The 25,941-nt window shown below is 38.1% G+C and overlaps 1 protein-coding gene across 1 annotated transcript in view; it reads left to right on the top strand.

Moving 5' to 3' along the window:
• Positions 1 to 25,631, top strand: part of COL3A1 (collagen type III alpha 1 chain) — a 39,000-nt gene extending 13,369 nt beyond the window's left edge. Inside the window, exons 6-51 of the mRNA XM_045806306.2 lie at positions 1,306 to 1,359; positions 1,826 to 1,879; positions 2,616 to 2,669; positions 3,297 to 3,350; positions 3,518 to 3,571; positions 4,231 to 4,284; positions 4,707 to 4,751; positions 4,890 to 4,943; positions 5,646 to 5,690; positions 6,390 to 6,443; positions 6,864 to 6,962; positions 7,491 to 7,535; positions 7,690 to 7,788; positions 7,989 to 8,042; positions 8,131 to 8,238; positions 8,462 to 8,515; positions 9,119 to 9,217; positions 9,517 to 9,570; positions 9,730 to 9,828; positions 10,174 to 10,227; positions 10,359 to 10,412; positions 10,713 to 10,766; positions 11,317 to 11,370; positions 11,722 to 11,766; positions 12,350 to 12,448; positions 12,536 to 12,643; positions 12,904 to 12,957; positions 14,444 to 14,497; positions 14,584 to 14,637; positions 15,346 to 15,399; positions 15,991 to 16,098; positions 16,471 to 16,524; positions 16,815 to 16,868; positions 17,059 to 17,220; positions 17,338 to 17,445; positions 17,867 to 17,974; positions 18,640 to 18,693; positions 18,782 to 18,889; positions 19,344 to 19,397; positions 19,768 to 19,875; positions 20,173 to 20,226; positions 20,320 to 20,427; positions 21,271 to 21,568; positions 22,466 to 22,653; positions 23,335 to 23,577; positions 24,540 to 25,631. Of these exons, the coding sequence (XP_045662262.2) occupies positions 1,306 to 1,359; positions 1,826 to 1,879; positions 2,616 to 2,669; positions 3,297 to 3,350; positions 3,518 to 3,571; positions 4,231 to 4,284; positions 4,707 to 4,751; positions 4,890 to 4,943; positions 5,646 to 5,690; positions 6,390 to 6,443; positions 6,864 to 6,962; positions 7,491 to 7,535; positions 7,690 to 7,788; positions 7,989 to 8,042; positions 8,131 to 8,238; positions 8,462 to 8,515; positions 9,119 to 9,217; positions 9,517 to 9,570; positions 9,730 to 9,828; positions 10,174 to 10,227; positions 10,359 to 10,412; positions 10,713 to 10,766; positions 11,317 to 11,370; positions 11,722 to 11,766; positions 12,350 to 12,448; positions 12,536 to 12,643; positions 12,904 to 12,957; positions 14,444 to 14,497; positions 14,584 to 14,637; positions 15,346 to 15,399; positions 15,991 to 16,098; positions 16,471 to 16,524; positions 16,815 to 16,868; positions 17,059 to 17,220; positions 17,338 to 17,445; positions 17,867 to 17,974; positions 18,640 to 18,693; positions 18,782 to 18,889; positions 19,344 to 19,397; positions 19,768 to 19,875; positions 20,173 to 20,226; positions 20,320 to 20,427; positions 21,271 to 21,568; positions 22,466 to 22,653; positions 23,335 to 23,577; positions 24,540 to 24,686 (3,873 nt within the window). The 3' untranslated portion in view covers positions 24,687 to 25,631. The remainder of the gene's footprint in view (positions 1 to 1,305; positions 1,360 to 1,825; positions 1,880 to 2,615; positions 2,670 to 3,296; positions 3,351 to 3,517; positions 3,572 to 4,230; positions 4,285 to 4,706; positions 4,752 to 4,889; positions 4,944 to 5,645; positions 5,691 to 6,389; positions 6,444 to 6,863; positions 6,963 to 7,490; positions 7,536 to 7,689; positions 7,789 to 7,988; positions 8,043 to 8,130; positions 8,239 to 8,461; positions 8,516 to 9,118; positions 9,218 to 9,516; positions 9,571 to 9,729; positions 9,829 to 10,173; positions 10,228 to 10,358; positions 10,413 to 10,712; positions 10,767 to 11,316; positions 11,371 to 11,721; positions 11,767 to 12,349; positions 12,449 to 12,535; positions 12,644 to 12,903; positions 12,958 to 14,443; positions 14,498 to 14,583; positions 14,638 to 15,345; positions 15,400 to 15,990; positions 16,099 to 16,470; positions 16,525 to 16,814; positions 16,869 to 17,058; positions 17,221 to 17,337; positions 17,446 to 17,866; positions 17,975 to 18,639; positions 18,694 to 18,781; positions 18,890 to 19,343; positions 19,398 to 19,767; positions 19,876 to 20,172; positions 20,227 to 20,319; positions 20,428 to 21,270; positions 21,569 to 22,465; positions 22,654 to 23,334; positions 23,578 to 24,539) is intronic.
• The last annotated feature ends 310 nt before the right edge of the window (positions 25,632 to 25,941 follow it).

Here is a 25,941-nt window from a genome sequence, read left to right on the forward strand (position 1 = left end):
ATTTATTGAGTCTTTAAGTTTTCCTATTACAAGTGACAGCTATTCACACTGTACCCAAAACGTTTCCCTTAACGTAAGTGACCTAGAGTTTTGATAGAAGAAAATAGAAAAAAATCACTGAAACCTGGGCACCTGGGCATGACGCATGGTGTCCCACATAAATGACCGTAATGGTAGACCAGGCTCTCGGGAGAAGCAATGTGGGGACGATTATCACTTCACTGCCAGTGACAGGTATGTAAATGTAAAGGAAACATGATGATGCTGGATTCTCAGGTATTATGGAAGATTGCCACCCAGGTCTTTGGACACTGTATTTGTGACTTCCAAAACTAGAGAGGACAAAATTTTAGCTGATAGATCCAAACGACCAGTTAAAGCAAGACCCTTAAAATTTATGTAAATTGTAAAAAGAGAATTTTACAAATCTCTAAAGTATGGGGGGATGTGATTTTTTTTTTTCCTTTTAAAGCCAGAAGGAGATTTATATTAACAATGTAATTATCTGGTCTTAGCTAGATTCAAATTATGAATCTTATTTTTCAATTCTATACACAGTTTTTACTAAAAAAACAAAAACTAAAAAACAAAACAAAACAAAAACCCACTACTTAATATTCCAGAAGAGAGGTTACAAGGGAACATTTAATTAAAACTGTGGTTTTATAAATTTATGAGTATTTAGCAACAGCATGCTATAAAATGGAAGATTTTCTCGTGTAACCTGTATTTCTGAGCAATGATAAATCAGTTGATTCAAATTGTAATGAATCATCCTCCCACATATACTGATTCTCATATGCACATCTAAATCTTCATGGTAACATAACTCAGTGACATAATTAAGAACTTCTGGGTTGATTTACATCATTGTTTTTAGAACTGGGATTAACAGTATGCAGATATTTTTCCACAGGAGGTTGGCTGGCAGACAAAAAATGCTTCTTCACCAGGACCAGTATCATCCTAATATTGCAGGGACTTTCATAGCATTTTGCATGGATTTTTCCAGATTTTGAATCTCTTTTTTTGGGGGGTTCAGGCTAAGATTTTATAGCATTTACCAATAATTTGTATTGATTCTGTGGGAATTCCATTTAGAGTGATGTTTTCGTAGTGAGATCTTTATTGTATATCTAATAAAATTAATCATATCTGTGAATAGTTACCATATAACGAGGCATGCTGTTCTCATTTTTTTAACATCAGTATCATTTCTGAATGATTCAGGCATCATTTGATGCCTGAAAAAAGTGTATTTCAGGTGGATTTGTTTTGTATTTATCCTTCACATTTACATTCCAGGGTCCCCCTGGCCCTCCCGGTCCCCCTGGTACATCCGGTCATCCTGGCTCCCCGGTAAGTGTAGCCATTGGTGGTGCTTTCTTTTTCATGCATTTTATATAAATCTAGTTAACACAGATCTTGCTATAATTAAGCCATTCCAGCATGCATAATCCCAGTTAAGGAGAGAAATCACACCCAAGAAACTATCATTCCTTCAAAGATGGAATTTCCTATTTAATTCCTTTCCACAAACAACTATTCATAATTAAAACCTTGGTAAAATTAAACTATAGGCTTAATTTGCATGTGACATGGCTTCAAGTTCAAAACAATTCAATTTCAATGAAATGAAGTGGATAGAATGGAATGAATTTGCTTTATTCTGATCTGAAAATTGTTGGCTTCCATGTTTATAAATTGGAATAAGAATCACTGATTGCATTCACAAATCCTGATTTCATACTGTCTTCAAGAGGTAAATGCCTAATGTGAATATTACATTACTTTTAAAATATTTGCACATTATTCTACCCACTAGGGTTCTCCAGGATACCAAGGTCCCCCCGGTGAACCTGGGCAAGCTGGTCCTGCAGTAAGTAACAATTATACTTGTATTTAATAAATTGACAATTCCATGTAGAAACCACCTTCATTTTCTAAAACATCATCATAGGTCCTATAATGTATAAATTAAATTTATGCTCAAATTTATCTTTTGGACTCTTTAGTGGTTTAGATTTTCTAGAAACCCTTGCTATTGACTCTAGGAATTCCTTGGCTAATTAGCCACCATCATAGTTCACCTCCTAGTGTGGATACAAATCCTCTTTCTCTTAAATATAGATTTAATTTTCCTGTAGTCACTCAGTTCACCTTCATATCTACTCTTCTGACATGCAATTTTTAAAACTTTACTCAATAGAAATATGCATAATCTACCAGAGTCCTCCTTAAAAACATGCTGTACAAACAAGCAAGTGAGGTGAAGTTAGTTCAATTTAATATTTCAAACTATTTGGAAATACCTATATATTAAAAAATTCAGTATCTCACAGAATGTAAAAGTGACTATGGGTTTATAAATACATGTGATATAAAATACAGACACATGGTATTTTTAATTCTTTTTAAAAAATAAGTTCATTAAACAGTGAAAACTGGATATACTGCAGGTATAATACTAACTCAGTGTGTCATTTTGTCATGAAAAATATTGAAAGTATTTTCTAAAAGGAGGTTCCTTTCAGGAAAACACATAGTATGTAACAATAAATTGTTGTAAGAGAAAAACCTATACATACATTTGTTTTTTATTTTCTTATTTTCAGGGCCCTCCAGGACCCCCTGGTGCTATAGGTCCATCTGGTCCTGCCGGAAAAGATGTAAGCCTTTAAAGATTGAATGGGGATATGGCAAAATTCAACATACTGTATGCTAGGCTCACAGAGAAACCTTGCTCAAAAAATTTTGCTATCCTAATGACATTTTAGCTCATATTAACTTTTAATGTATAGTGTTCGTATAGCTGTATATACCATTTTTTGAATTCCAAACTAACAGAATTCCTAAATGTGCTTCTTCACTGGCAAGAAAGTACATCAGGTGGATAGATCCCTTAACTGGAGGAGAAACAAGTATCTTCTTTCTTCCTCTTGTAATGAAGAGATTGATATCAATACTTCATGAACTTGAAAACTTAAAAACGCCTTTAATATTGTGTCCTTCTTCCTTTCCCATTCGATTTCCAATGCCAATTCTTCTCAGTGGATTGAGAGAGCGTCCTAATATTTCAGTGCAGAGTGATGCCTGCGTTGTTCCTAAGTTCATATTGAGACGGGAGAAGTCCTCCCCATTCCTTCCACTAGGAAAGCTGTTCTAACAGCTATATGTTTAGCCTAACCACTTTCATGAGTTGTTGACGAGAAAAATGCAAAATAATTGGTTTGCAACTAGCCACAATGTGTTTTCTCTTACACAACCACCTATGCGTTTTTTATTTCTCCACATAGGGGGAATCAGGAAGACCCGGACGACCCGGAGAGCGAGGGTTGCCTGGACCTCCAGTAAGTCTTCGGTATCCAGTGAATTACTTGGAGTAATTACGGTGATCTTAGCTAGAAAATTATTCTATAATTAAATTGAATTAAACTTAAAGATGAAAGACATTTTACTACTGGATTGTGATTCTATTTGAAAATTCATTAATATCTGTTCTATTCCTTATTTTTAGGGTATGAAAGGTCCAGCTGGCATGCCTGGATTCCCTGGTATGAAAGGACACAGAGTAAGTACAGTTTCTAAATTAACTCTAAGCTATTTCGTTTAGCTATGTTTACTTGCCTAACCAATTTTATTGGGCAATTGGAGTATGTGCCAAAAATGGTTGATTTTGACAACTAGTTAATTTGAATTTTTAAGAGTCTATCAACTTTGTTGACCAAACCAACTAGTTATTTTACAGATAGTAATTAGACTGATTTTAAATGTGTGAAAGGCTTGGGAAAGGATTATTTAATTTTCTTATCACCATTGTCAGAAGGAAATGAAAATATGTTTTGAGAGCTATGCATTATTCATTGACTTAGCTGATGTGATTTGCAATTGAATCAACAACTTTATTCTATGCAAAACATTAGGTAGATTTAACCAACTGACCCCCAAATTTGTCAACTTAATAGAAATAAAATCTGTGGAGCTGATATTTTCTATAGCGAAGGCAACTTTCTAATTGAACTAGATTGTACTTGCTAATTCAGATTTTGTACTATAAAATCAATGTCAAATGTCTTCAGTCCATTTAACAGAGTTTTCAATTATTCACATCAAGTTGAAAATAGTGCTATGTGGTAAAAACTAGTTATTGAGAATACAATGTAAAGTTTTCAACCATTCTAGATTGTTAATAGATCTTTAATATTTTTACTACTTTTATACATTTCTTAGGGCTTTGATGGACGAAATGGAGAAAAGGGTGATACAGGCGCTCCTGGATTAAAGGTAAATCAAAATAAAATTATATTTTCATAAGTAAATTCATTTAAATGTTACAGCTATATTTAAGATTAATATTTTAGGGTTAACTTTTTCTGAAATTTACTTGAATTTTGCATTTTAGGAGCTAAATAACAGTGACTAATTCAGGTGTTCTATTGAAGCTTCCATGAAAGCTGATAACTTGAACTGTCTAGATTAGAAATGATTGTGCATCCCTGAGTAACTCCTTGATTACTTCTGTTTCATCCTCAAGTTTTTAAAAAGCAAAAATTGAGAAATATGGTAAACAATGGTACCAAATATTTGATATGGCTAAAACATATCTTTTTCTTAGGTTCTATAATATTCTTCATAATGTGCTGCATTTAAAAACTATACATTCCTCTCTGTTTCACAAAATGGTAACATATTTTACATGTGTCTAGGGTGAAAATGGCCTCCCAGGTGAAAATGGAGCCCCGGGACCCATGGTAATTAAATTTCCTATGTAATTTTCAGTTTTAGCTTATTAACCCCCATCTAACTCAAAACTTGTTTTGCTCCTTCCTCAACTGTTCTTACACATGGTAAGGTTAAAGTAAGACCATTCTTTCGACTGTGTTCTGTAGGGTCCCAGAGGAGCTCCTGGTGAGAGAGGACGGCCAGGACTTCCAGGAGCCGCGGTGAGTCTTGCTACCAATACTGCACAGTTCCAGCCAGAATCACAGATAAGGGTCTCAGCCAGGTTCGCAGGCTGTGGCAATCTTCAGGAAAATTGTTCCCATGAAATAGCATTTAACGATGCCTCCATAAAATTGTAGCTATAATTGCAGGGAAACAAATATGGGTTTTATAGTTATTATCTCTTTTGAAAAAATTTTTAAATGTTAACTTTGCAAAAGTTACTAGAACCATTAATTCACATTCAGTTCTGTTAAACGTAGAACCAGTTCTACATTAGATGATTGCTGTATACACTGGAATTTTAACAATTTGACTCTAAAAATATATTCTTAGTAAACAGATTTTAATACGCTAGAGGAAAAGTCAACCCATTGGAGTCAGAATTCTAGTCAGGGGGCGCCTGGGTGGCTCGGTTGGTTAAGTGCCTGCCTTTGGCTCAGATCATGATCCCAGGGTCCTGGGATTGAGTTCTGCATCTGGCTCCTTGCTCAGCAGGGAACCTGATTTTCCCTCTCCCTTTGCCCCTCTCCCCTGCTTGTGGGTTTTTTTTTCCCTCTCTCTCAAAAAATAAATAAATAAATAAATAAATAAATAAATAAATAAATAAAATCTTTAAAAGAAAAAGAATTTTATTCAGAACATTACTCGTAAATTGGCTTTTCAAAATTAAGAAGATATTTGAGACAAACTTCTCTTTTTAGGGGGCTCGAGGTAATGATGGTGCTCGCGGAAGTGATGGACAACCGGTGAGTAATTTTTCTCTTTTTTCTTCTTTTTTTCTTTTCTTTTATTTTTTTTAATTTTTATTTTGTTATATTAGTCACCATACAGTACATCCCCAGGAGTAATTTTTTTCTAAGCCTGAGGTGCTTCAGAGTAATGAGAGATTAGGCGGTATGGAATGTTGGAATAATATGGATTATAGGCCTAAAACTCAACATTGTCCATAAGCATTTCATTCAAACTGATTCTAAGTCCATAAACAAAATCTAGAAACAATCTAGAAACACTAAATCCATAAGTGCAATTCTGATACTCCTCATTATACTTGGCCAATTACTAACATCTGTATAGTGTTCACTATGTCAGTTAATAACCAGTACTTGACATGGCAATTAAAAGGGCTCTGCAAAATAGATAATAATGTTACCTCTATTTTATAAACAAAAGTATGAGAGCCCAAGGCTATGTAAGTTGCACGAAGTCACAGGATTTGTGGCAGAAGGCAGGGGGATGCTACTTTTCTAACTTTAGATTTTACTTTCTTGTTATTTTGCCACATTGTTTCTCTGCATAATATTCATCCATGGATGAGAAATACTATTTTATCTGCATAATTGTCTTCTGTGTTGTGTAGGTGCTAAATTATTATTTACTAATTAGTGTTATGTTAGCTTCTGTTTACTTGAATAAGAGCTCTTGAAATTGTCTTTAATTTTTTTCAGGGCCCGCCTGGTCCCCCTGGAACTGCAGGATTCCCTGGTTCCCCTGGTGCTAAGGTAAACATGCATTTCTATAGAAGAATACAAAATAGATCTTGGGACAACAGAAAATCCTGGATTGTTTCTTGAATATATATATATATGTGTGTATGTATATATATATATATATATATTAATCCATCAAGTAGATTTTTCTTACCTATTTGATCTTGAAAGCCCTATTTTTGATTCCAGAAGGGGTTATCCCTGGCATTCAACTATGCCGATATCTCTTCCTCTTCGCCCAGTCTCTCTCTGAAAAGCAGATCCCATAATCCCACACATAGTTAGCATTTTTCTCCGCCTTTGTGATTCATGATTCTTTGCTTGTGATAGAGCATATCGTCATACTACTCCAGCCTTTGGGAGATGGGTTTAAACTGGCTTAGTGATTAGAAATGGCGAGAGACACTGACTACTCAGGGTTTTCCACCTTAGGGTGAAGTTGGACCTGCGGGATCTCCCGGTTCAAGCGGCTCCCCGGGACAAAGAGGAGAACCTGGACCTCAGGGCCACGCTGGTGCTCCAGGTCCTCCTGTACGTAACAAATACGGCCTTTGAGGGGTGTTGCTATACTTCTTTCATGAAAGCATATGTTTTTAATGTTGCTATCAACTAAGAAAAATTTTTTTTAAATCGTTTCTCGGTGCCCTGAAATGACTCTACTGTGATAAATACTGATTTGATTAGTACTAAAATTTGTAGGTTTTGAGGTTTACCCTCTTTTAGAACTCATAAATTTTAAGTTTGTTTGACAAAGTGAAGTAGAGGATGGATAGTTCTCTGATACTTCAAAGAATGTACCCCAACTGATCACCCATCACAAAAATTCAGAAACAGGATTAAACACCTCTTCTATTTATTATTTAATAATTTAGAGAAAATGCATATTATTATCTTTAATTTATTCAAATAATGGTAATTATTTTGCCTACATTTTATGTGTTGTTCTGTAGTTGGAGGAATCACCGAATCTCTATAAAACCCAACACCCATCAATAAATTTACTTTGCAAATGTGTATTCACTAGTTTCATTATTTTTAATACGTTCTTTTCCCCTCTAGGGCCCTCCTGGGAGCAATGGTAGTCCTGGTGGCAAAGGTGAAATGGTAAGATGTCCTCACCCCCACCCTCATTTTATCCACACACATTAATTGGCTTCCCTTGCATTTTGCATGACAATCCATTTGTGATGTCTAAGTTAGCTCTTCAGAAAAGAAAGTCCAAGTTTGACTGATGGTAGTGTTCTTGGGCTATTTTTAGGGTCCTGCTGGCATTCCTGGAGCTCCTGGACTGATGGGAGCCCGGGGTCCTCCTGGACCATCTGGTACCAACGGTGCCCCTGGACAGCGAGGTGCTGCAGTAAGTTGCCTATTTCTTCCTCAGTTGCCTGAAGGGTGTGGCTCAATTCCCACAACAGAAATATAAATAGCAGACTTTTTGTCCTTGTTCAGGTGGTTTTATGTTGGTTTCACGCTGGTTTTACCATTGGATCAGCAGTTGCTGCTGCTGATTTTTAGTTGGTACTCCCTGTGTTTAAACCAAGATTTTGTTTCCTTTAGGGTGAACCTGGTAAAAATGGTGCCAAAGGAGAGCCAGGGCCACGTGGTGAACGTGTAAGTGTTACCCCAACAGAATGGGTGATTTCTTCCTTCACTGAAAATCTTGCACTCAAAGTTATCCCTTTATTGGCATCCTCTCTAGGGCGAAGCTGGTTCTCCAGGGATTCCAGGACCTAAAGGTGAAGACGGCAAAGATGGTTCGCCTGGAGAACCTGGAGCAAATGGACTTCCAGGAGCTGCGGGAGAACGGGTACGTTTCCCACAGACATCTCCAAGGAGAGCTGCGTCACTTTCACCCACACAGAACCTGACCTTCAGGGCGAGGAAGCCGTGCTTCTTCTTAAGCTGAGTACTCAATCCCAAATACTGTTTTTGAAGCACTGTATAACATGAGAACATCTCTATTGCTACTCAGAAATTATGAAAATGTTCCCATGCTTTGGGTTGAAACATTTGCCTTTCGCTACTTCCAGGGTGCGCCTGGATTCCGAGGGCCTGCAGGAGCAAACGGCCTTCCAGGAGAAAAGGTAGGTAACTTTAATTTCTATTTTTGTAAATGCTGGTAGTACAAATAATTATATTCTTCTATACAGTCTCCCATGAAAGAAAACCTAAATATCTGAAAGAAATATATTGGAGTTTAAAAATCGTCATAATTCCCAGTATACAACAATGATTCCAGCCCCTGCTCAGCCCTTCTCCTAGCTTTGTAACTAAAGCAAGTCACTTAACTTCTATGAGAATTCTTTAACTTATCTGTCAATTGAAAATTATTTATTTCAGCATCATTGTAAGAATAAAGTCTAAGAAATGGCCGAAAGTTCCTTGAAAACTCTAAAATACTATACAAATACGGTTTTATATCATCAGAGATATTTGACTTGAGATGCACGGAAACATATTGTGATACCCACTGAATACTGCTGGCATGTGATGTTCATCAAAGTTGCCTCAAAATCCTCCCAATCTGATAATCCAAGCTAATAGATAACAGTTACTCTGCGGCACGTCCGCAGCACACCAACTCTCTGAGAGACAAAAGGAAGTTTTCTAGTTGAAACCTAAACGTGATCCACGTCTAGGTCAATGAAGCTTCTTCTACATGTTTGTTGACTTATTTCACCTTGTAGGGTCCCTCTGGGGAGCGTGGTGGTCCCGGCCCCGCAGGGCCCAGAGGAGCTCCTGGAGAACCTGGCAGAGATGGTGTCCCTGGAGGTCCAGGAATGAGGGTACCAAGAAACACTTGTTTGATTGACACTGCCGTTTAGTTAGAAGAAAGGGAAATACAGGAGAATCAAAGACAACTTAAAGCAGACGATACTTTTGTAGCCTCAAAACAAAACAAAATACTCTTAAGATAATTTAAGGTTAGACTTGATTGAAGAAAAACAGAACGCTTGACTGAGACATAGACAGGAAAATGTATGCAAATAGAAGGCTACAAATGAAAACGCAAAATTTTACAGACACATAGATATATTTAATTATCATTTTTAAATCATCTGACTGACTGACTTCTTCAACCTAGGGTATGCCCGGAAGCCCAGGAGGACCAGGCAGCGATGGGAAACCAGGGCCTCCCGTATGTACATTTTGAACATTTCATTTTATAAGCCCAGTGAATAATGGAATGCACAGTTTGGCCTAACATTGATGAATATTGTAGAGCGTTGATATAAATAATGCATATTTTGATGAGATCTTTATCAACCTCTGTTCATGTAATTGTTTTTCTCATTAGGGAAGTCAAGGAGAAAGTGGTCGACCAGGTCCTCCAGGCCCATCTGGTCCCCGAGGTCAGCCTGGTGTCATGGGTTTCCCTGGACCCAAAGGGAATGATGTGAGTTCCTTCCTTAAATTCTTCAATAAATATTTGACAGAAGGCTTTTCCTTTCCATATGGGAATTCAGAGATCGCCAAAATTTGATCTCTACTTCAAAGCACAGTAGAATATATATGAAAATCAAAATACCATGTGAGACAGGAAGTTGTTTCTTGAGGGTTTTTTTGGGGGGGGGTTGTAGAGTTCTGGGGAAAGACTGGCAAAGTGTATGGAAATCTAGTTCTAGAAAGTCATTTTTGGTTGTGGATGCATGTGTGTGGAAAAGACAAATCAAAACTATCAGAGAATAAGACACTGAATGATTTCCTTTTGAGAATTAATAAATACTGGCCACTTCTTTAGGGTGCGCCTGGCAAGAATGGAGAACGAGGTGGCCCTGGAGGTCCTGGCCCTCAGGTATGTAGCTTTCGTTAACTTATTTCCAGCTTTCTAGAGATGCATTCACTTCCACCCTATGGCTTCTGTCTATCATCTCCATTATCTCTGCTTCCCTAACGGCTTGCATTTTTTTTTTTTTTTTTTTTTAGGGTCCTGCTGGAAAGAATGGTGAAACTGGACCTCAGGGTCCCCCAGGACCTACTGTAAGTTTGCTCACATAATTTGGCTATGGAAGTGAGTGGGAGTGGGGGCACAGAAAAGATTTCATCATAGTTCACCAAAGCTGTTTTGAAGCTTGGTTACGGAGCTAGCTAAATGCTGACTAGAAGTAAAGATTATAGTGTCCATGTCTCCCTCGCATCAATTCTGTAGGCCAGACTCTGCCCTCCTTCACACCATTAAGTTTCCAATTAAGCAATGAGCCTGTTGAAATGAAAACTGTATGTACTAAAAAGGAAAGGATATTTTATGATAGAACATCTCATTATATTTTCCTACATTAGGGGCCATCTGGTGACAAAGGAGATGCAGGACCCCCTGGTCCACAAGGATTACAAGTAAGAACTTCTTATTTAAATATCATTGGGTTCCTGCTTCTACCAGACAATTCAGTATTTTCCCCTTGAGAGCTGTATTTGTCAAGCTAATTGACAGTTCAATTTTTTTGTGACACTACTAAATTATAATTCATCTTAAGATTAAAATGTGTGGGTATGTCTTCCACCTTGACATAAAATGACAGGCAATGTCAATAGACGTTTCTATTCCAGAATGAGTGCATTAGTAATTTTTTAAATTAAGTAAGCACATAAAATTTTTATGTCTATATGTATTTTTATTATAACATAAATCCACATAGCTAAATCCATTTTACCATACTCTTCGATTAATTTTTATATATAGCAACTGAAAAACTAGAGGGAGATAAACATTAAATTTGGAAGATATAATTGTCACATCTCTGTCACTGGATTTTGAGAGCCACAAATTTTCTAGCCTTAAAAAGGCCACTAAAACCAGTTTGAATACCTTGCAGAAATACACATGTAAGAAGCTTTTCTGTAAGTGTTTGAAGTGATCACATGATACAAATCTGATTCTTTGTAGGGTTTGCCTGGAACCAGTGGACCTCCAGGAGAAAATGGAAAACCTGGCGAACCAGTACGTTGCATGCCTTTTTTAAAAAACCTCAGAAATGAAAAGAATAAATAATAATCATTTATCAGTTATTTAACTGATTAAATAATCAGTTATCAGTTATTAACATTTTTTGCCATGGTTTCTGAGTTTTAACATTTAGTTTTTAAATATTCAGTAATAAAACAAAGAAAATTATTCAATCATAGGTATCATATGGGAAGTTTCAATTTTATCAGACAATAAAAGAGAGAGTACGTAGCTCGAGATTTAACAAATTGTGCAACATGCAAGCAAGTCAAACGTGTGGTTTTGCTTATGTTCCTATAACATGCATCCTGACGGAGGCCTAATAGTATAATGCCAATCTTCTAGGGTCCAAAGGGTGAATCTGGTTCACCTGGAACTCCAGGAGGCAAGGTAAATATTTCCATTTATTTTCTAGCTTCTTCAGCGTGTTATAGAGCAACTGATTAGTGATCATTTTTAGTATATCAAACCAAAATGGTCTTTCTTTAGAAGCGCAACACTGCAACTGTTTGGCGAATGCGCTTAGGGTAACTCAAGACATTTGCAGAAGATTAGATTTGCTTCATCTGGAAAATCACTTTTTCTGACATGAATAAATACTACAGAAGCAACTATGGACCTGAAATTGCAAAAGACAAATTTCTCCAGGGCATTGATTCTGCATAGGAAAACTGTGTTGGTAGAAAAACTTAAAAAAAAAAAAAAAATGCCCTCGTGAATAAAATACTAACAACAGAGTCAGAGGCAGCTCACCAGACCAGGTATCAGAGTTTCCCCTTTTACACTGACTCTTTTTCACTTTCCACTTCTCACTCCGATGATCAAATGTCTTTGATAACTACCAGCATTTCCAAATTGTTCAAAAACACAAATTCTCCCACTGGTCTGCCTCAAAAGAACACAATTTAGGGTGTTTGTGTTTTGTCTTTAGCCTGGGGTTGGCTAACAGGGGTATTCCGTATTCCTATCCCAGGGTGATTCGGGAGCCCCGGGCGAACGAGGACCTCCCGGAGCCGTGGGGCCCGTGGGACCCAGAGGTGGAGCTGGTCCCCCTGGCCCTGAAGGAGGAAAGGTAACTCCACACGATCCAGTTCACCTGGATTTTGCAAGATGCACTCCATTTCTTTCTGGCGATTTACTGTTTGTCCTTTAATTTCAGGGCGCTGCCGGTCCCCCTGGGCCACCTGGGTCTGCCGGGACTCCCGGTCTGCAAGGGATGCCTGGAGAAAGAGGAGGTCCTGGAGGCCCCGGCCCGAAGGGTGACAAGGTAGCAACTTCTGTGCTGTTAATGCTAGCATAAAACAGACTTCCCAGGTTAAAGGCAAGAAGGACTGCTGCAACGCAGCCTATGTTCAAAATTAATGTTACTGTTTCACAGGACGTGCAATTTAAGATGCGCTGCTAGAGAGCAACTATTAATGAGCACGCCTACTATCCATCGCAGGACATCCTGAGGGTTGCTCCTCTTCTGGGCAGATTTTCACCGAAGACGCTACTAATCCGATGACACTGGCTTTTATTTGACAGGGTGAACCAGGCAGCTCAGGTGCCGACGGCGCTCCAGGGAAGGACGGTCCAAGGGTGAGCATGCCCACTGGGGAAAACAGAGCTTATCTGTAGATGACGTGGAGGAGTTCCTCCTCTCAACTTTTATTCGTTCTGAAAACTCCTGATGGTTACTTAGACCACGTGCTGACACTTTCTGGCCATTAAGAAGACCCAAATGACCCGATTGTTAAAATTCCTCGTTTATATCTATCATTACCTGGTGGTTCAACAGTGACGTGAGAAGAACCTCAAAAATATGATAAAGTTTACAAACCGAAGTCATAATGAGTCACTTAAATCCAAGGTAATCAATACTGTTCGGGAAGAAATTTTTTGATTTTATAAACATCATAATTCTGTGATATAGTCACCCCACAGAGTACTATCTAGCAGTAAAAAATACATGCAACGACTTACAGAAACCTCAAGGACACCAGGCTGAGTGGAAAAAGAGTCAATCTCAAAAGGATACAAACTGCCTGATTCCATCCATGTAACATTTGTGAACTCACTAACTAGTGATTGCCAGGAGTCAAGAAGAGGGGAGAGGAAGATGAGTGTGACTAAAAGAGGGGATGCGAGGGAGTCTTACACGATAGCACATTTGAGCGTCTTGATTACGGTGGTAGTCACGCCCAGCGACACTTCACATAGGGGTCTGGAGCTTATATACACACACCGGCCCAAATGAGTGTGTGCATAACTGCTGAGACCCGAATCAGCTTTATGGGTTGTACCAATGCCAGTTTCTTGCTTTTGATAGTGTAGGATAGTTGTGTAAGATAGTAACATTGAGGGATGCTGGGAGAAAGGTGCATAGAATTTTCCCGTATGTTTTGCAACCTGCCGGGAATCTATAACTACTTCAAAATGACGCTTAAAAACAAACGAAATGAAAAATACCTTCCCATCAATTCTATTCCCCTTAGCAAACATCTTCCAGATATGACTGCAGCCAATAAGAATGACAGTTAAGTCATTACATCGATGTTACATTTATCATAGTTGCCTTAAAGAAATTCATTAAAATTTCAGTTTTGACAGATTTGATGGGTAGGCCATCATCCAATTTAAAAAAAAAAACACCTAATACCTCATTTATGTAACATAGGTAAAACTTTCATATTTGAAAATGTCAATTTGAAGATTTTAATATGTGTGTTTATATTCTGAGCAGTTAAACATTTTGGATTATCAAGCAGTTGAATAGGGCAACACACTTTAATTTTTTAAAAAGCTATTACTGTAAGACACATCATTTATCTTCTGCAATGGGAAGAAAAATGAATCGGTAAATTGCCACTGAATCTTCTAGGCCTTTAGAGGCTCTCCACAGAATCTCATATTTATTAGGGTCTGCAATATTTACACACCAAGTCAAGTCTATCATTCCCACCATAATAGAAGTCATATGAGCTAGTTTATTAGGTGAATATATACTCTATATACTCCATTTGATTAATGGGAAAGAGGATGCTTTTTATCTTTAAAATTAAAATTGTATTTCTATTTTCTTTAGGGTCCTACTGGTCCCATTGGTCCCCCTGGCCCAGCTGGTCAGCCTGGAGATAAGGTAACACTTAATACTACTTAGAAACAAAAAGAAAATATCCCTCGCTTTTTGGATACAGGGCAATATTTTTTTCCCTCTTTTTTCAGGGTGAAGGTGGTGCCCCTGGGCTTCCGGGTATAGCTGGTCCTCGTGGTGGCCCTGTAAGTGTTAAAGAGATCTTCGGTGTCTTTTTTAACCCCACCCAGGTGGCGGCTACCCTTGCTTCCCTCTTGAGCGATTCTGCCCCGGGGCCCTGAGTCTCGATGGTGGGATACAGTTTTCAGGAATCATATGACAAGCAAAGGAAGGTCAAAGTTCTTAAATCTAAAATTCACAAGAGACAGTTTTAAATCCCGCCTTCTATCTTAAACAATTCTGGAAAAAATTTTTGAAATACACCAATAATACATATATTTGTAAATAATATTTCTTAAACCTGCAGGATCTTTGCATGAAGGACCTTCTAGATCTAAAATTCTCTATCTTCAGGGTTTGCAACTCAGGACAGATACATAGTAAATGGTCTTAGTTAATTAATTGATTGATTTCGCAATTAACCCTTTTAGTATATGTTTAAATACTTACGTTTTTTAGAAGTCATATGATTGTATGTGTTAAACACTTCAAAATTCTCAGATTCTTTTTCTTGTAGATAGTATCACAATCAATGGCAGAAAGGACCAAAGGTTCTCGTATTGTCCGCTCCTGATCTTGTTGAGAAGTGGAAAAGTCTTTAGAAGTTACACCGTGTTAGTTAGCTTTTTTCTTTCCTGTTTAAAGGAAAGATAAGATGATGTGGAGGATGATATATCATTGTCCCTGTGGGAAGATGTCTTCACTGTGACCAATGAGAATGTTTTTCCCTTCAGGGTGAGAGAGGCGAACATGGGCCTCCAGGACCTGCGGGCTTCCCTGGTGCTCCTGTAAGTCTGGACACACAGCTCAGAATCACTCTCTTGCTGAAAAACAGACATTCGAGTCTGAATTCTCGACAAGTCTCAGCTGCTCATTCTCTGTAGGGTGATTTTACCCACCCCTTCCTTTTTTTGTTGTTTTGTTTTGTTTTTTACTCACTCTTTTTAAAACATGGAGATAAAAACATCTGACTTGTCTTTATGCCTCATTAATGAGGCTCACACGATACCCTAGACTTTAAAACACTCTGAAAATTTTAAAAGTTATTCCATGGTTAAGATGATACTAATTAAAAGTTGCTCTAGGCCTTATCTTTCTCCAGTGAATTTCCTGGTGCTCATTTTCAAAGCGCAATCCTCAGAGAGGCTTACTCCCTTAGGACAAATAACGCACGCTTTAACATTTTCTTGATAATTTGCTTGTATCATGGAAGCATTTCGATTGACTTTGTTTTGCCCTGTCTTCAGAGAACCTTCATTTCCAATTTTATTTCAACATCTTGCCACCTGAAGAATTCTATTTTCTGAAGAAAGAGTATGATAGGCCAAGTGTATTGGGAAGGACATCCGCTCACGGGTAGTTGTCATTTCTGAATGTAGGGACAGAATGGTGAGCCCGGTGCTAAAGGAGAAAGAGGTGCTCCTGGTGAGAAAGGTGAAGGAGGGCCCCCTGGCGTCGCAGGACCCCCTGGAGGTGCTGGGCCTGCTGTGAGTATTCGCTTTCATTCAGTTTTCAAACAGGAAGCACTTTGGTGTGGCCGCAGTCCAGAACTTCATACTGAGAGAGCTTGTCAAGGTGACAAGAGTACCTATCGTCCTCCTTGGAGTAGAGTTCTGACTTTGAAGCTTGGCTCCAATAGTCTGGATATGACCCCAATCAAGTTGTTCTGACCACTTCCTACCTAGAGTTACTGTTTTGTTGATTTTTGTTTGTTCATTTGTATATCTGTTGTAGTATTTTTTCCCCAGTTTTATTAAGATATGATTGACATATAGCATTGTACAAGTTTCAGGTGTATGACATAATTATTGGATAGTGTTGGAATTCTGATGAACCATTTCTACCTCCATTCCATATAGGGTCCCCCTGGTCCCCAGGGCGTCAAAGGTGAACGTGGCAGTCCTGGTGGTCCTGTAAGTATCCATTCTCTTAATTACTATTCTCTAAACTATGATTCAAAAGCATTAATTAATACCAATCTGTATAAAAACTGCTTTGAAAGCACTAGATCCCGAAAGAGAGTATAAAAACTATAATCCCTTAATCATATGTTATATGTAAATTCTAAAAGGAAAAAACCAAACCATAAATGATTCCAGGGTAGAATGCAGATCACATTTCTTATCCTTTATATTTATTTTTAGTGGTTTATTATTCATTCTGCTTCAGTTCTGAAATTCAAAAATATATAATCATTTCACAGGGTGCTGCTGGCTTCCCTGGTGGTCGTGGTCTTCCTGGTCCTCCTGGTAATAACGTAAGTATGTTTTTAAATATTTTTTCTTTATTTCATAAAGAATATTCATATATGCATAGGATGAAAACCTACCCATTGCTACTTTTCTTTGTATTAACTCCCACCTAAAATGCAGGTAAAGAGGGAAGAAACATTCACTTTTTCATTATAAAAATTTCAAAATTTCAAATTTCAAAAAATGTCTTTGTAGGGTAACCCAGGCCCCCCGGGCTCCAGCGGTGCTCCAGGCAAGGATGGGCCCCCCGGTCCACCTGGTAGCAATGGTGCTCCTGGCAGCCCTGGAGTGTCTGGACCTAAAGGTGATTCTGGCCAACCCGGCGAGAAGGGATCGCCTGGCCCCCAGGGCCCTCCGGTGAGTGGCTGTGTTGCTCTGTGGATTGACAATCCTGTTTTATTTTTAATTACGAATTCAACAGAGGAAAACATAATCACAGAGAGAAGAACTAAGGCTTTCTTATTTGTTCAACAGGGAGCTCCAGGTCCACTGGGAATTGCTGGTATTACTGGAGCTAGGGGTCTCGCAGGACCACCGGGCATCCCAGGTCCTAGGGGAAGCCCAGGCCCACAGGGCGTCAAGGTGAGTGTGCCCATCCTTCCCCAGACCCTTGTTTCCTTTGATAGCCTTCGGAGACAGCTTAACCGTAGCAAGCATGTCATGAACAAATTTTCTGGTAAAAGATGCAAATTCTTGATATGTTCAGATTTTCAGGAAGCATGCATATTATTAAAAGGCTGCAGAACACAGAAACAATGCACATCATTGTTCCTCAAAAAATAAGGACATCTCATAACATTGATTGCTAAGATAAAATAAGTTAAAAAAAGTTAAAAAATGTTTAAGTTAAACAAAAGGTAAAAAATTTCCTCAAAAAATAAGGACATCTCATAACATATTGATTGCTAAGATAAAATAAGTTAAAAAAAGTTCAAAAAATGTTTAAGTTAAACAAAAGGTAAAATACGTTAAGATAAAATGTCTTTTATTTCTTTGTGCACAGGGTGAAAGTGGGAAACCAGGACCTGCTGGTCACAATGGAGAACGTGGTCCTCCTGGACCCCAGGGTCTTCCTGGTCTGGCTGGTACAGCTGGTGAACCTGGAAGAGATGTAAGTACTAGTTGTTAGGAAATATCCAATTATCCGTGTAGTGTTTGGTCACTTATGAAGTAAGGGTCAAATTGTGCCTTAATGTCTAAGAGTGTAAATATTGCCACGTGCCAAAATTCTTCTTTCTTTAATAAGATATCCCTTCTATTACAACTTAGAATAATCTTAAATGTTCATGGTCATTAATATTTACTCAATGAATGATCATTAATGGAGAAGAATATGAATGCTAGCTAAATAAAGACACAAGTTGGGGGTGGGGAGGGCTCCAATTTATAGCATTCCTCCTGCATGAACATGTGCTGCATGTCCTCTGTGATTAGTCTTTTCTTAAATTGTAGATTTCCATTATCAGCTTAAATTACCATTTCTTAAGCTCTTATTTGTTATCTCTTGCCTAACGATTTTTTAGACAATTTTTCCCCCTAATCACTTCTCCCTCTCTCACCTGTGAAATTTTAGTGCCATAGGTATATGCTTATCTATTTAGGTATGACCCTTTGAAGGGCCATAGCCATTATAATATCTAAGATTTTTTAGTCCTAAGAACCAATTTTTATCCTCTTTAGGATGCTATCACTACCATTGAGAATATATGGCTTAGATCATATTTGGATGGTTCAGAAGAGTTTGATTTCTTTTCTCCTTTTTGTTTTTTTCATCAGGGAAACCCAGGGTCAGATGGTCTTCCAGGCCGAGATGGAGCTCCTGGTGGCAAAGTATGATAAACATATATACAATGGGTTTGTGTATTTCAAATGACAACTGCTGATCATATTTATGCTGAATCTGTGAACTTGTCGTCAGGGTGATCGTGGAGAAAACGGCTCTCCTGGTGCCCCTGGTGCTCCTGGCCATCCAGGCCCCCCTGGTCCCGTTGGTCCTGCTGGAAAGAATGGTGACAGAGGAGAAACGGTGAGTTTTTCTTTGCTTACCTATTTTCCTCAATAAAAGGATTAGTAGGTAGAAGATAGGATGTCAGATCTGCCCAACCAAGTGATCTACTATCGTTTCTCTTCGTTTTTATGCTTCTCGTTCCTTAGGCAACTGTGGTGAAAAAGGTATCTGGTAAGTTTCTGGCAGTCGTCAATGAAGAATTCATTACTAAATTCGAAGCAGCATTGATCAGTCTAAGCGTATATTTATTCACTGGGTAAATGCAAGGCTGACTTAGCAAGACTTTCTCAGCTTTCCTGTTTAGACCCCTCGGTAGAGATAAAAACAGAGAAAGCACTTTGAAGGAGAAAATGGCACTAACTTTCAATAATAGTGTGCCTACTATTATTCCATCAGAGTGAAATTAACTTTTAAATAAAACAAAGCTTTATCAATAAATAAACAAGTCCTTGTGTGTTTGTTTTTATTTCAGGGCCCTGCTGGTCCTTCTGGTGCTCCAGGTCCTGCTGGTTCCCGAGGTCCTGCTGTGAGTTGTTTTTTAACTCATTCCACAGTCTAAGAAATGATGTTCTCTTTTCTGTCATGTTCAGGAGAGGGGGATGGCAACATACTCCACTATGGAACAGAATTTTAACTTTCCTTTGATGACACAGAAAACAATTCAGGATCTAAAAGTTCCTGGGGCCAAGGACCTACGTAGCAATTACCAGGGTTTCATGCAATTGTCAATCCAAAATCAAAACTACAAAAACAATCTTTAGTGTTGCATGTATGCAGTGCCTGTGGGATTTCTAGCTAATAGCAGTCATCAACTGGATTTAATTGCTATAAATTCTATTTTGTTTTACCAATATATATGTGTGTTTATGACCTTAATTTGAAATGTATCTGTAAAGGGTCCCCAAGGTCCACGTGGTGACAAAGGTGAAACAGGTGAACGTGGTTCTACTGGCATCAAAGGACATCGAGGCTTCCCCGGTAACCCAGGTGCCCCAGGCTCCCCTGTAAGTGTATCTCTTTGTTAGAAAATCCCCTTTGGTGTGTGTTAACTGATGAGCTGGGCAAATCTGAGAGACCAAAAATAGAAAAAGGCTTATCTTTAAAAGTATATGCTAAAAGACATGAGAAATGGATTCGAGGGCTTGGTTGAAATAGTAGTTGGCATGAGACAATGGGGAGATTAAGCAAAGTGGCAATCATATTCCATCATGATCCCCATGTTTCTTGATTTGATCTTGAACGCACAGTTTCCTAAATCTTTGAGAAGTCTTCATTCATATTTACCCTTCTCTTCTTTTTAGGGTCCTGCTGGTCACCAAGGTGCCGTTGGTAGCCCAGGCCCCGCAGGACCCAGGGTAAGTGGCATAAAAGATATTGGAAGATCCATATTTTTCAAATATTCCAGCAGGAAGATATTCTAGCATTGTGATATCATGATATTTTTTTAGGGACCTGTTGGACCCAGTGGGCCCCCTGGCAAAGATGGAACAAGTGGACATCCAGGTCCCATTGGACCGCCAGGCCCTCGAGGTAACAGAGGTGAAAGAGGATCTGAGGTAAGACAGCACTCACAAACACGTGGGTTTAATTTGCTACAGTCTTCACATTTCAGAAACATTTTGTAAGATTTGGAAACTGAGACAGTGAGTTAAACACAATACACACACCCAACTTAATTTAGAAAATGAGCAATGACTTTAAGAGATTCTCTATTCTTTCTCCATCACACTATAACAAGAGGAAAAAAAAACACCTTTTTTTACAGTTCGATCAGAGAGCAGTCATCAGAATAAAGACAAAAGCCCAATGAACCAAATGAACTCTGCCAGCATTGATCTCGCACTGGAGATCACACAATTGTGATCATCGTAATGATTGGCAAGCATGCAACACATCTTCTCAAACAGCTTCCATGATTCCTGTTTTGCTACTAAAACCATCCTTCCCGATACCTTCCTATCCCACATCTTTGGCATAAACGGAATAAAAACCATTATCCCCACAAGTTACACATTTGGTAATTGAAACACAAATAAGTGATCAGTCCAAAGACACAAAGTTAATGACAAATCTGGGATCAGAATGTAGGTTTCCTGATCATATTCCCTCTGGCATGTCAGAGTTAGAAGTGTTTACATCATTTATTCAGAAGGAAACTTGATGGAGTAAAATTTGTACTCTAACTCCACTGATTTGTACCCAGGGAGCACAATAAATTTCATGGTAACGAATTTATTATCATTAGTTATCATTTGATCACAAAACAACTCAAGTAAACCTTTCTTAAAGTAATGATGATGATATATTGGTTGTTTTTAATGCATTGTATTGGCCCAGGAACATATTCTTTCAGCAAAGAGCGAGTACACCTCCATGATGCTTGTTCTTACCCATCCTAGGGCTCCCCAGGCCACCCAGGACAACCGGGCCCCCCTGGACCTCCTGGTGCCCCCGGTCCGTGCTGTGGCGCTGGGGCTGCTGCCCTGGGTGCTATTGGAGGAGCTGAAAAAGCTGGTGGTTTTGCCCCGTATTATGGCGATGAACCAATGGATTTCAAAATCAACACCGAGGAGATTATGACTTCACTCAAATCGGTCAATGGACAACTAGAAAGCCTCATTAGTCCTGATGGGTCTCGTAAACACCCTGCTCGCAACTGCCGAGACCTGAAATTCTGCCATCCTGAACTCCAGAGTGGTATGTGGGGGACAAGATTACAGAGAAAGCTGCTTATATGAGAATTTGGGGAACAGAAAAGCTTCGCCGTGAATAGAAAATATTTTATAACAGAAATAGTACTTAAAGAATGTGGGTTGAATTGAAACTGCTTGATATTTTCAGAAAGTATACACAGCAGGTATCCTTCAGATGGAACATAAATAACCCAAATATTCCAAATGTAAGAAAATTTCAAGACAGTTTTGTAGAAATTTTAATCTAAGTCATAGTTTGGGATGTTTCTGCATATCATCCCAAATTTGTTTGAGTGGTAAAGCAACATAGATCACTGCGTTTTCAGGATAAAATTTATATAACTTGATACAGACATAATTTGCAGTTTAACTTTTGCAATCTTTATTTAATGAGATTAATTTTTGTGATAAATCTAATTATTAGCTTTTCATATTAAGAGACAGTTAAATGAAAAGTCCCAGACCTATACAAAATTAAATCAAATATTGTAATACTGTAAGATTTTTCACATATTGGGTTAATTCTTTCTGAAAGGCAAAAATTATTTCAGGCTTTCAAATACCTTGACATGGAAATTTGCCTTTGTTAGGAGTCATTTCTGAAAGTTACTTAAGATAGAGAACCACATCAGTCACGGGGACTTTGGGTTAAACCTACTGGCATAAATCTAGATTAGACAAAAAGCTTACATTATTTAGCAAAATCACATTAAATAGATAATCATCTTAAAAAGAGGGAGAGATTAAAAGTTTCTGTATTGTACTATACTATAAAATGCAGATAGATTAGCAAGCAACATTATGAATTCTTTACCAGGTAAACAAACAAAATCATTCTGGTCCAAACTTCACTACTGGACTTTGTAACCAATTCCCATTACTCTTTTTTGTGACTATTCAGGAGAATATTGGGTTGATCCTAACCAAGGTTGCAAGTTGGACGCTATTAAAGTATTCTGCAATATGGAAACTGGGGAAACGTGCATAAATGCCAGTCCTTTGAACGTTCCACGTAAGAACTGGTGGACAGATTCTGGTGCTGAGAAGAAACATGTTTGGTTTGGAGAATCCATGGATGGTGGTTTTCAGGTAATAAAGGATATACCATTTTTTTTTCTTATTCATTGGCATTTATATTTCTGTCAACTAGATTTCTTTTTTTTTTTTATTTTAATGTTTTTTTATTATATTGTGTTAGTCACCATACAGTACATCCCTGGTTTCTGATGTAAAGTCCGATGATTCATTAGTTGCGTATAACACCCAGTGCACCATGCAATACGTGCCCTCCTTACTACCCATCACCAGCCTATCCCATTCCCCCACCCCCCCTCCCCTCTGAAGCCCTCAGTTCGTTTCTCATAGTCCATAGGATATACCATTTTATAACTAAGTCATTCCTACTTACCAGACTTTTTTAGCTCCTCCCAATTGTTCATCACAAAGCTAAATTAGTTAATAAATAGAAGAACCCAAATGGTTTTATATATTCAGGTGACTACCTTTATAACTTTTGTAACTTCTCTCCCAAAGCTAAGTTAGATTGAATTATTCGTTGTATGCAACCACCTCTCTTTCAATTCTGAACACCTTTTTTACCCTAGCATTATATGTTACACATGCAATAAGAACATAGTCATATATAAAATATTCATACATAAAACACATGAATAACCTGCGTTATAAGGACCATACTATACTGCATGAATCTCTTAGGACATATGGTTGCAACTAAGGTGTTTGATCAGTTGTGTTTGTCCCCTATCACAGTTTAGCTATGGCAATCCTGAACTTCCTGAAGATGTCCTCGATGTCCAGCTGGCATTCCTCCGACTTCTCTCCAGCCGGGCTTCTCAGAACATCACGTATCACTGCAAGAACAGCATTGCATACATGGATCATGCCAGCGGGAATGTAAAGAAAGCCTTGAGGCTGATGGGGTCAAATGAAGGTGAATTCAAGGCTGAAGGAAATAGCAAATTCACATACACAGTTCTGGAGGATGGATGCACTGTAAGTAATAACATTTTTAAAGGCATGGATCACAATGATCTCAGCATTTCCAGTTTAATCATGCTATTTTGAAAAGAAGAAAAAAAGAATGGGGGTGAACAAAAGACAATATTTCGTGGGAGTTATGTAGACTCTAATGATTCATCGCAGGGATATTAAATACCACACATGCAAAAATATGTATCTTCTCAACCTCCAGGTGAAACAAGTTGAAAAGAAATCAGTAAAAATTTAGATTCATAATATAAACTTTATCTGATAATCTGGTGGTTACTATACATTCTGCATAATAGCTATCATATGGACTCAATCTAAAATCTGCTTTCTTTTTAATTTTAAAGGTTGGCTTTAAATCTATTCTTTGCTATTTCATTTATAAACAAAAGGAGAATTCACTTCTAATATTAGCAGATTCCATTATGAGAGACTTATTCCCTTTTTAGTAAACCAACCATATACCTGGTAACAGTGACCAGACAGAACCAGGCCTCCTGAAATGGCCTGGCCAGTGGCAATCTCTAGTGGATGTACCTTAAAGCTCTATAAGGCTTTTGGTTAACAATAGGGTTTATTAGGGTGCCTGCGTGGCTCAGTTGGTTAAGCGACCAACTCCTGATTTCTGCTCAGGTCATGATCTCAGGGTTGTGAGATTAAGCCCCACGTGGGGCTCCACACCGGGGGTTAGAGCCTGCTTGAGATTCTCTCTCCCTCTCCCGCTGCCCCTGCCCCCCTCACCTCACATGCACATACTCTCTCTCAATCTCTGTAGAAGCCCAATATGGTTTATTATCTGCCATGACTATAGCTTTAAAATGGAAGAGGTCTCATATGCATGGAAGATAGCAGGGCAGGTTGGCAATGCCCTTAAGGCACACTATGTTTTAAACGTGGTCAGTCAGAGGAAGTGTCTATGTAATTGTAATGTCACGATAGCTCATATTTATTTTTTCTCTTTTTTACAGAAACACACTGGGGAATGGGGCAAAACAGTCTTCGAATACCAAACGCGCAAGGCCGTGAGACTACCTATTGTAGATATTGCACCCTATGATATTGGTGGTCCTGATCAAGAATTTGGTGTGGACATTGGCCCTGTTTGCTTTTTATAAACCAAACTCTATCTGAAACCCCAGCAAAAATTTCACACTCCATATGTGTTCCTCTCGTTCTAACCTTGTCAACCTGTACAAGTGACCAACTCAATTCCAGTTATTTATTTCCAAAAGTTTTGGAAAAAGTATAATTTGGCAAAAAAGGATACTTTTTTTTTGCTGTTACACCAAATACAGTTCAAATGCTTTTTGTTCTATTTTTTTACCAATTCCAATTTCAAAGTGTCTCGATGGTGCTATAATAAATAAACTTCAACACTCTTACAATAACACTGTGTTATATTCTTTGAATCCTAGCCCATTTGCAGAGCAATGACTAGGCTTACCATTAAAAGATAACCTTTCTTACTGAAATAGTCAACATGAAATTAGAAAAGACCTCCCTGTTTCAACTACCTCAACCTGGTCAGAAATACAGATGAATTCTATAAGTCCCAGAAGATGAAAACATTTATATAAATTAACAATAATTTCCTAAAATATTGGTAAAAAAGTATAGTACAAGAATTTAAAGAAATATTTTAAAATCTACAATTATTTTAATCTTGGATATCAACTGCTTTTAAAGGTGCTTTTCTCTTTTCTTGTCATTGCTGAAATGATCAAGATTACCGATATTTGGGAAGGCTTTAAAGACACATGTTATGGTGCTAATGTACTTTCACTTTAAAAACTCAAGGTCAGAATTGTTGCTTTGCATTCAAAACATAACTGCACACCATCTGTACATGTCTCCTGTCAAAAATTTATTGGTGTGTCACTTCAGGGGACTCTCTCCCTTGATCCTGTAAAAGTCAACAACAACAAAAAACAAATAATGGGGCTGCTTTTGTCACAGTAACACAGAGAATGTGTTGAAATTTAACTTTGTAAGCTTGTATGTGGTTGTTGATCTTTTTTTTTTTCCTACAGACACCCATAATAAAATATCATAATAAAACATTCTTGGTTTTTGTCACTTTTCATAGATATAAGAAATGCATGTGTACACTCAAGAACTCTGGTGACCTTCTTGAAAAAAACATATTGAGTTCTAATTCTCTAGCTTAATAATGCAATGGCCTCAAGAATATGAGCTAATAAGCTAAGTTCAGAAGAGAGATAATGCTCAACGGGGACTCTTGAGGATTTTTAGGTCATATTCAGTGAAACTCCTGGGGCATACTGAAAACGGAGGGCATGCTCTTTGAGTCAATCCCTGGAAGTAATAACATAGTAGATTCAGTTGTCCCCAAAGGAGGAAGAATCAGGG

This window comes from Ursus americanus, chromosome 1 (assembly GCF_024610735.1).
Source record: "Ursus americanus isolate L20-20 chromosome 1, mUrsAme1.1.p, whole genome shotgun sequence".
Classification (NCBI taxonomy): domain Eukaryota; kingdom Metazoa; phylum Chordata; class Mammalia; order Carnivora; family Ursidae; genus Ursus; species Ursus americanus.